Source organism: Chinchilla lanigera, unplaced genomic scaffold, assembly GCF_000276665.1.
Source record: "Chinchilla lanigera isolate Chin_1 unplaced genomic scaffold, ChiLan1.0 scaffold00098, whole genome shotgun sequence".
Taxonomy (NCBI): Eukaryota; Metazoa; Chordata; class Mammalia; order Rodentia; family Chinchillidae; genus Chinchilla; species Chinchilla lanigera.
In genome coordinates this window covers 1969171-1979897 of record NW_004955499.1, presented here as the reverse complement: position 1 = coordinate 1979897, position 10727 = coordinate 1969171, and the positions used below count along the sequence as shown (strand labels likewise).

Below are 10727 nucleotides of genomic sequence, written 5' to 3'. Positions count from 1 at the left end.
CCCGCCTCCCCCTCTCCTCTCTCTCTCTCTCTCTCTCTCTGCTCCTCCTCCTCCTCCTCCTCTTCCTTGTCCTTCTTCTCCTTTTTCTTCGTTTTCTCTCTTTCCCTGTCTCTGTCTGTCTCTCTCTGTCTCTCCGTCTCACCTCCTCCTCCTTCTCTTTCTGCTTATTTTCTCTCTGTCTCTCTCTCTGTCTCTCTCTCTGTCTCTCTCTCTCTCTGTCTCTCTCTGTGTCTGTCGGTCTGTCTCTCCTTCTCTCTGGCGCAAAGCTCAGGTCTCCATCAGCCAGCGGAATTCCCCGCTGTGGCTCAGTGTCTTTCTGCAGTTCTGGGGAAACCCACAGAAGACGGGCCCTGGGGACCCTCAGCTCGCCAATGTCCTGCCCCGCTGCTCCGTCGCCAACTCCTCCTCCTCCGTCTCCCCATCTCCCTCCTTGTGCCCCCGTGCTTCTGCTTCCCACTTTCTTTCCCCCTCCCTCTCCCCTCCGTCTTCCCTCCCCTCCCTCCCCCTCCCCTCTTCCTCTTTCTTCTCCTTTTTCTTCTTATTTTCTCTGTCTCTGTCTCTCTGTCTCTGCCTCTCTATCTCTCTCTGTCTGTCGGTCTGTCTCTCTCACTCTTTGGTGCAAAGCTCAGCTCTCCATCAGCTAGAATTCCCCATTGTGGTTCAGTGTCTCTCTGCAATTCTGGGGAAACCCACAGAAGAGGGGGCCCTAGGGACCCTCAGCTCGCCAGTGTCCTGCTCTTCCTCCTCCTCCTCCTCCATCTCCTGCTCTTCCTCCTCCATCTCCTGCTCCTCCATCTCCTCCTCCATCTCCTGCTCCTCCATCTCCTGCTCCTCCATCTCCTCCTCCTCCATCTCCTCCTCCATCTCCTCCTCCTCCATCTCCTCCTCCTCCACCTCCTCCTCCATCTCCTGCTCCTCTATCTCCTCCTCCTCTATCTCCTCCTCCATCTCCTCCTCCATCTCCTCCTCCTCCATCTCCTCCTCCTCCATCTCCTCCTACATCTCCTCCATCTCCTCCTCCATCTCCTCCTCCATCTCCTCCTCCATCTCCTGCTCCTCCATCTCCTCCTCCTCCATCTCCTCCATCTCTTCCTCCTCCATCTCCTCCTCCATCTCCTCCTCCTCCATCTCCACCTCCATCTCTTTCTCCTCCATCTACTCCTCCATCTCCTCCTCCATCGCCTCCTTCTCCTCCTCCTCCATCTCCTCCTCCATCTCCTCCTCCTCCATCTCCTCCTCCTCTATCTCCTCCTCCTCCTCCATCTCCTTCTCCTCCTCCTCCATCTCCTCCTCCATCTTCTCCTCCATCTCCTCCTCCATCTCCTCCTCCACCTCCTCCTCCTCCTCTTTCCTGGAAAGGCTGCGACCTAACAGAACCTCCACTGTCGCTGAGCATCACCTCCAGGCAGGGACAGGGTGACTTTGCTCCTCAGCCGCAGCCAGTTCTCGCGCACTCTGAGGTGCACTGGAGCCGCCCCGCAGGAAAGAGCAGAATGCCCCGCGTCCCCGCAGTGCGTGCTTCCCCACCGCCCTCCGCTCCAGCCGTGTCCGGAACCCCCACAACTAGCAGCCCCTGGGGCGACTTCCTGCTGCCGCGAAGGCCAGGTGGAAGCCAGCCAGACGGCGCTGGCGGGGGCGGCATTTGAAACCCGCGGTCAGCCCTGGATGCAGCTAGCTTCTTTCCCGGATGGTCTTGGAAAACTCCAGCGCCCGGGTCCTGCCGGGGCCCAGGGCGCGGACGCTCAGCCCTGGAGCGCAGCTGGCGGGGAGCAGAGCTGCTGCTGGCTGCAAAGCTGCGCCCTGCGAAGCGCTCTTTACGCGCAGCTGCGAGGCGCGGAGTGGCCAGGCGCACGTGGACCCAAGGGGGAAAATGTACTTTTTCGAGGTCACTGAAACGATGGCCACCTTCGGGCTTGGGATGCCCCCGGCACTGCAGCTGATTACCGACACTTGGTGCTCCCTGCTTCGCTCGGAGGAGGGGCCCATGAGCAATCCCTCTGCTCTATGGAGCGTCGCTATGCAACTCCCGTCCCTCCAACGATATCTAAGTAAACTTCACTCAGGAGATGACCAGGGGTACTCAACGCCAGGAAAAAAAAAAAAGAATGGTCAACGTGTTAAAAAACAAATCCTACTATTAAAGGAAGAGCGCCCATCCCCCGCAACAATCCTCTTGAGTGCTTGCAAAATTTTTTTAGGGACCTCCTTGAATTTTTCTCTGGAATCAATTCCATCAGGTTGTTCTTTTTCACTTTATTTCATGCTCCGTTTTTATAGAGGTCTGCCAGAATTCCTTTCCTTCCCCTGCCCGCCCCCCGCAGAATCACGGTGTGCAGCCTACATTGCGGGTCTTCCAAGAGAAAACCTAAAGGGCATGGACCTCTGGCCACGGAGGGTCTTGCAAGATAGAAGTAGAACTTTGCTGGGTGTGGGTCAAGGGAGAATATTCTCCCGATCCTAAATTATTTTCCTGAGATTGTTTTAAAAATTCAATCACCCACTCCCTCCCACACACACACACACACACACACACACACACACACACACACACACAGAGTGGCTCTCCTTGCTATTACAGAAAGCAATGAAATATTTTCTACAGGAATCTTATCCCTACAGAAGCATCACCTGTTCCCTTTTCCTCACTGTCCGCTCTTCTGTCCGCATGCCCCTTTCTCTCTGTTTCCACACCCGTCTCAGCTGTTCTGTCTCTGCATCTCTCTCCTTTCCACCTCCTCTTTCCCCTCTCTCTTCCACCCACCTTTCCAGGCACGACCCAGTGAGATGACCAAATCCTACCAAATCCTACAAGTCCAAGAAGAAAGCTACGTCGTCTCAAAATAATTCAAGCCACTGGCTTTCTGCAAAAGGTCACCCCAAAACTCAGAGTTTCGTTTTGTGCAGGCCAGGGTCTTAAGCGCCTTGCGCATGTCCCGCGCGTCTTGGAGAGGCTACGCACTGAGACGTGCAGTGCCCGGGGAGAAAGATACTTAAAGATCCGCACGCCCTGGCCCCGCGGGTGAGCGCGTCTGGCTTCCTTCGCCCCGCAGGTCCCTCTGGGCTTCGCCCGGCACCATGCAGAAGCTGAGGCGCGCGCCCTGGGGGGCGCTCTCCGCGGTGCTGATCGTGATCTGGAGCCACCCGCGCGCAGCGCTGAGCTGTCCCCACCCGTGCGCGTGTTATGTGCCCAGCGAGGTCCACTGCACTTTCCGGTCCCTGGCTGCCGTGCCGGCCGGCATCTCCAAGCACGTGGAGAGAATCAACTTGGGGTGCGTACCACGTTCCTACTATACAATGCCTGTGCCTTTGCAGGGCGTGTTAGTGTTCTGCCTGGTGTGTGTGTGTGTGTGTGTGTGTGTGTGTAAGAGAGAGAGTGTGTGTGTGACAGTGCGTGCGCACATCTACTTAGCTTCCTGAGGCATCCCCTTTGTGTGTCTCTATCCATCATGACGCACCCCCATGGGGGCAGAACGGTAATGCCGGCTTTCGACACTATGAAAAGTATCCTTTGGGGATATAACAACGGATCAAAGCGTCGCCAGCATTCAGCGGGCTGCGCAATTGCCCACTGAGCGTGTTCGGGAATTAGCTGTCGATGTGAATGCATACGGCTCTCAGCGGATGGGCACTGCTTAAACAGAGTTGGGAAATGCTCAGGAATAAGAAATGGGATGTCACTGGTTTTTTGTGAGTCCTTTGGGTGATAGGACCAACACGATGAGCCCCTAAAAGTTCGTTTCTGTTTGCCTATTGAAAAGGTGAATATTCTATCAGTGTAAAGAACAAGCGATGCAATTGGGTTTAGGGATAAATTACATGAACAGAAAGAAAGAAGAAAGCAGGTATTGAAGTCAGGGAACTGGCTTGGTGCTTTGAGCTAGACCTGCGTTTGCACCAGTAGGCCACTAGTTACAGCTGATCTGTGGTTCTCTTCTGCTGGAGACATGGACATATGGACACACAAACACACCTGCAGAGACCCTCAAATCATACAATCTGTCACTACAATAAACTGTGATAAAAAGTCTGAATCAAATTTCAATCTGTCACTACAGTAAATTGTGATAAAAAAATAACAAGACAGTTTCATAATGCATCTCAGGAACACTAAAGCTCGCACGACTGTGAAAATCCCCCTGTGCCACCTACTGGCCCCAAGGGCTGCTTTATCTCTCTTGATGCCTTCTCATAATCTGTACCCCTTCCAGAAGGGGTAAGGGTGCAGCTAGTAGCAAGAGACCCCTGCTGTACTGTATATCTCCTGTCCTAAATCCAAGTCCTTTCTCGGACGTCCTAACAAAACTCACATAACCAAAGTCCAAATTCTGTAGCAAGTCCTCATGTAGAGGCGAGGAAGAACCCATGGAAAAACTCATATTCCTCCTTCTCCCTTCTGCAATGAATAAGAAACTCAACAAGTTCAAGCAAACCATTATTAATAGGTACAATTAGGCGCCCTGCCCCAAACACATATTTTACGTCCACAATGTCAACCCTGATGAGGTACAGCCACTCAGATAAAATCTCTGTGGAAACTGATCACTGGGGCTTCTTCAGTAAAATATATTCCTTGTTTTCTGCCACTTGAAAGACAACAGATTTAATTTCTGCCTGATGCATAACCGTTATGGGAATGTTTTCATAACATGACCAGATTAGAACCATTAAAAAAATAATTATAAATATTCCTGGGCATTTTAGACTACAAGGTTGAGATATACATGGGGGGACAGACAGACAGATGGGCACATGGGCAAATACACAGATGGATAGATGATATACGTGTAGATAATTTTCGGTGTATAGTGTCCTTAAAACCTTAGAACACAGAGTTAATATACTTTCTATTTCATTGGTTAAATATGATGTCTGGTGGCAGAATAAGAGAAGGCAAACTTGAGCCAATGGACTAGAAGCAGCCCTTGTTCCCAGCAGTAGACCTTTAAATAGTTCTTTCAATAAAAAGTAGGGAAATGTTACGACTTGGTCTTCTGAAAAGTCCAGCCCCCATCCTGACAGCCCCATCGGGAAATCAGGGTTTTGCTGGAGGAGGCGATAGTGCTACACAGGACAGTTTCCTTTTGTGAAATACCATGGTGTGCTGGACACCGCCCCCTGTGGGTGGCAACCAGTGACCAAAGCCGCCGTGAACCAGGTGACAGTGGCTCAACAAATGCAGCTAGGTCTACAGCTTCCGCTCTTCCTTGCACAGCTGGGGCCAGCTGCTTTTGAAATTGCTCCTCCTCTGAGCTTTCCGACCTTAGTGCTTAGCTGGCCACGGAGTTGGGGTCAATTTCAGCTGGGTCTTGGTAGCACCCCCTGAATGGAAAAGCGTGAGTGTTTCTGGTCTGTGCAGGGCACAGGGCTGTCAGGTTGTGAATGGGGGTGTCCACCTCACTGCTTATCTCCTCCCCAAATTCAAGGTCGAGGTTAAGATGTCTTTGAACTCACAGCACCGATCAGACCATTAGTATGATCGGTGAATTTCACTTATGCTTTGCAGAACGTCTTTCTTTATGTTCATTCCTCAATCTCCCTTTCTCTCCTTTTACTTTTGTGGCTCTGGGGAAGCCCTGGACCATGAGCGTTCACCTAGGATATTTTGTCAGCACAAAATGCAAGAGATCCATGCACAATAACTTAATTTCTGATAGTTTCACTTTATTTTTTTTTATTTTTTATTTTTTTTTTTGTTTTTTTTGTTTTTTGTGGTTTTTCTCCGGTACCGGGAACCCAACTCACGACCTTGCGCTTGCCAGGCAGGTGCTTTTGCCGCTGAGCTAAATCCCCAGCCCCTGATAGTTTCACTTTAAACAACTCAAAGTTGTGCACAGAACAAAATACCGATTTCAGCGTGCTTCTTTCTCCAAGAGATGCCTATTGAGATGGATTTGTGTGACATTAAAATATAAAACAGTTCTGTGCTGAATCACTGCAGGACCCCAACATACCACATCCCTCCCATTCGGCTTACTTTGTGACTTGGGTTAGTACACCATTTTCAAATATTTAACCTGTCTTAACATCTTTTCCTTCATTTATTATTTAATATGCCGCTTTTTTTTAGTCACCCATGGCATCGTTCCAATTTGTTAAAAAAGAAAAACTGACCTTAAGGTCGGCAAGAAAACTGGCATTTTGCACAAGAAAAGAGAAGCCAGGGGATGTCTGAGTCTCATAAACTCCGGATCTGGTTCATCTCCACACAATGTGGAGAAAGCAAGCGTGACTCAGAATCCACGCTCTGTGGCCCAGCCCTGCTGAAACCTAGCCACCAGACCCAGCAGCCCATTCTGCATTCTTAGCTTTCACTCATCCAGCCTCAAACTATTTCCAACAAGAACTTGCCTAAAAACAATTTTTTTCAAGGAAAAACAACCATCACCACCACCATCACTACACACTTTTAAAGACTGCTTTTTCACCCCGATGAAAAGACCATCGCTGGTAACATCCTTCTGGATCTTGTCCACTGTCCATGTTTCTCTTTCTTTAATCTTGCTTTCAGAACAAAGCCATGTCAGTGACACAGTCTGACACCTACTGTGTGACACCAACAATGACTCTCTGCGTTCATTGATTAGTCAGTTGGTACCACACAGAGAGTCAGCTCCACCACAATGGAGTTCAGACTTTACCCTGGAGGCAAAGGTACTTAGATGTAGGACGCCTGAGCCGAGCGTGGTTGTACACGCCTGTAATCTCAGCACTCGGGAGGCTGAGGCAGGAGGATCCTTTTGAGTTCGAGGCCAGCCTGGGCTACAAAGTGAGCTCAAGGCCAGCCTGGACTGCATAGCGAGACCCTGTCTCAGAAAGACAAAAAAAGAAAGAAAGAAGAAGTAGGACACCTGGACTTGTGTCACCCTGGTCACCCAGGTCTTTGGTTGGCTGTTCTTCCCAGAATGCAACAGTCACAACCTAATATTCCCTGCCAGCTACCATGCTGTCCATATTTTCGGGTGCGTGGAGGGAAGAGAGTTGCACTTCTCATCTGGCACTCTAGGAACGCCCCAACTTCAGTGGTTGAGAGGCACCTCCAGGATGAGTGAAGCACATTTCTGGGTGTGTGTGTGTGTGTGTGTGTGTGTGTGTGAAGGGGTTGTGATACTGTAGACTGTTTCTGGATCCCAGCTCCTTTCTCCCTGCCGCTCTTTCTTTCTCCCTGCTTCTGTGAATTCAGCATCTTTCCTCCACCTTACACACCTGCCATGATGCTCCTGCCCACAGCCGGCCACGGAGAGCACCCTCTGAAAGCATGAGTCAGATTCACTCTCTCCGCCTCTAAATGGTGGGTGTCAGGTACATTGTGTCCCAGCAGCAGAACCCTGACCAAATATGGCCTCTCTTTTTACCACAGTACCCTGCTCTGACTCCAGATCCATCTTTATCTGCATTGTTCAGATGCTAATAAAACACTTATGAGGGAGATCGCTATAGTTTATTCAGTTACTTTTGTATGGTTATGCTAGTTTTGAGCATTTATGGAGTTTTAAACCCTTGGCCCTGCTAGTATGAAACACTTTCACTCATACAATTTTTTACTCAGATGGTGTCAACTTGGCCCTTGCTTTTATGCTTATTGTATTTTTGGACTTCGTGTTGCTATGGATTATCTTTCCTCCTCCCTCACATCTGTCCTGTGGTCAGTTCCTTTCCCTGAGAAATCTCGCCCATGCTGGACGCACAACAAAGTCTGATGAGCTGGAGGACATGAAGTCATTTCTGATTATGTCACCAACCCACACATAGGCTTCTGGAGAAAGGATTACAAGTGGCATCACTAATCAGGAATTACAGTTCACAGGGACTTAAGCCACTTCCCTGGTGGAATGAGGAGAAGGCTGTAACATGGGGTTTTTTTATCCATGATACAGCCTCACATCCCAAAATGCATCTAGCCCAGGAGGACATCTAGAAACTGAATTTGATGCCACTGCAGGTTTAGAAGGGTGACTGGGGTAAATCTCCACAGCATCCCGGGGTCTAGAAAAGCACTCTGTGGAAATTGGCAGTTCTGTCTTGCTTCAGTCCTGAAAGGGTACAACATCGGGAAAATGAGTTTAAGGTTAGTATACCTTCTCTTGGCAGGATAAGACAGATACTCCTTGAGTCACTAACATGCCTATGTGCAGAACGCAGCAGGGATTTGACCCAAAGTATTCAGATAAGAAAGATGATAGAAATAAAATGAAGGTAGAGATGCCAAGATTTGCCTTCCCTTTACTTACCCCCTGGGCATCCAAAGACCCAGCCTGTAGGTCCCTGTTATAGTGTCATCAATTTTAACCTAAACCATAAAGGATGGTGCTGCTGGGCATGGTGGCACACGCTTGTAATCCCAGCACTAGGGAAGCTGAGGCAGGAGGATCATCATGAGTTCAAGTCCAGCCTGGGCTACATATTGAGTTCAAGCCAGCCTGGACTATGTAGTGACACCCCGTTTCAAAAACCAAACACAAAACAAAAATAAGGTGAGTTTATGAGGAATTTGAAACATTCAGGGAAAATGTTTGTGGCGCTGGGTTTTAAAATTTCCTTCATTCCACACAAAGCAATCCTAGAGAGCTATACAGCAGGCTGGTATTTCTGTGGACTTTGAACTTTAGGTCAGCACCTTTAGGTACATTTTATTTCATAACCAGTTTGGACCTGTAAGAGTGTGTAAGACCTGTAAGGATTTCTTTAATAAGAGTACTCCCTTGAAGGGTCCATACCCTTTTATTTACCTGTTAATAAGCACTGCACAATGCCAGACTGTCCGTATTGTATCTCAGCAAACACTAAGAGGACAAGTAATTGCTATATTATAAGACAAATATATGGAGTTCTCCATATATTTTATAATTGGCTCCACCGGGGTCCCATCTGAGGTTACCTCTGGGTCAGTATCAACACAGCAATGAAGAGTTTCTAAACTTGCCGAGGAAACATCTTGGCGGGTCTGTATTCATCAGCTCTTTGTTGTTACAGCAGAACACCTGAAACGCAGCTTAGATGAAGAGAGGTTCATGTCGGTTCTCGGTTTCAGAGGGCTCAGTCCATGGTTGGCTGCTCCAAGGCAGGAGCATCATGGTGGATGGGCATGGAGGAGGAAAGATGCTCAGCTAACAGCCCCCAGAAAGAAGAGAGAGACAGAGAGACAGAGAGAGAGCCAGAGACAGAGACAGAGACAGAGAGACAGAGAGAGACAGAAAGACAGAGAGACAGAGAGAGGCAGAGACAGAGGCTACCCTTCCTGTTCACAACTCTACTGACTCAACTCATCCAACTGCATCCCAACTTTCAACAGTATATTCAGTTATTCATCCATGGGCGGATCCACAGAGCAGCACAGCACCCCATAATCCAATCACCTTATAAAAGCCCCACCTCTGAGCACTTGAGCCGTTGGTGTTGACATTTTAGACTCAACCATAGTGCCACATTTATGCACAAACTCAAGCCAAAGGAAACCACAAGGTCTATGAACCACCTAGTCCGTGCCAGATGGTAACTTCTCCTAAGGAAATCTGATGGCCTTCTTTAAGGTGGGTGGGTACACAGGACAGTTTGACCTCTGATTCCGTGCAAAGCTACTTCTAGTACGCATAAGTTTCTTACCCATTCTTCCTGGCCTTGGGCCGTGCATGATCTTTACCACATCCCAGCAGAATTTCCAAGATAAGCCCTGCCCCTTCTGAACATTCTCCCCCCGCTCCTTCTGATCAACCAGCCAATGGCATTTGCATGTTCCAAGCCAACTTCACCAGGCAGAGATGCACAGAAATGTGTCTGCTCCGTGTCATTCCCCAGAGCTGGGCAAAGACATAAGAGAGGAGCAAAAGTGGTTTTCAGAGTTGCCCTCCGCTGGCTGCTCCTGGGTGTGCTGGGGATTCTCTCCCAGGTGCACCTGAAACAGCCACTGTTGTCTATGCTAATGCTCCTTCTTCTCCTTCTCCTTCTTCTCCTTCTTCTCCTTCTCTTACTCTTCCTCCTCCATCTCTTCCTCCTCCATCTCCTCCTCCATCTCCTCCTTCATCTCGTTCTTCACCTCCTCCTCCTCCATCTCTATCTCTTCCTCCTCCATCTCCTCCTCCTCCATGTCCTCCTCCATCTCTTCCTCCTCCATCTCCATCTCTCCCTCCCCTATCTCCTCCTCCTCCATCTCCTCTTCCTCCATCTCCTCCTCCATCTCCTCCTCCATCTCCTCCTCCTGCATCTCCTCTTCCTCCATCTCCTCTTCCTCCATCTCCTCCTCCTCTACCTCCTCTTCCATCTTCTCCTTCATCTCCTCCTCTTCCATCCCCTCCACCTCCTCCTCTTCCATCTCCATCTCTTCCTCCCCCATCTCCTCCTCCATCTCCTCCTCCTCCTTTTACTTTCTTTTAGGTTTAACAGCATACAGGCGATATCAGAAACCTCATTTTCAGGACTGAGCAAGTTGGAGCTACTTATGATCCACGGCAATGACATACCCAGCATCCCTGACACAGCCCTAAGGGACCTCAGTTCCCTGCAGGTAAACCTGAGCATTCACTGATTACATCCTCTCTGGCCCATCCTAAAGAGTGAGATTTGCATAAGTCTCCCCGTGATCTGTAAAATTGCTGGTCTGACATGAAATGGGAGTTTTCTATGTCACTCTTTCCCCACCCTTTGTACTGAGCTCTGCTCTTCACTGTGGCTTTGTAAACCATAACCAGATTCCCTCCTCTCCCCTCCCTTCTGCCTTCTCCTCCCCTTCCCCT

The 10727-nt window shown here is 49.5% G+C and overlaps 1 protein-coding gene across 1 annotated transcript in view; it reads left to right on the top strand.

The window, feature by feature from the left end:
* Window positions 1-3050: 3050 nt before the first annotated feature.
* The window catches only part of Mxra5 (matrix-remodelling associated 5), a gene marked incomplete at its 5' end in the record, with an annotated part of 29511 nt that continues 21834 nt past the window's right edge, over window positions 3051-10727 (top strand). Inside the window, 2 exon segments of the mRNA XM_005406527.2 lie at window positions 3051-3269; window positions 10369-10498. Coding sequence (XP_005406584.1) covers window positions 3076-3269; window positions 10369-10498 — 324 coding nt within the window.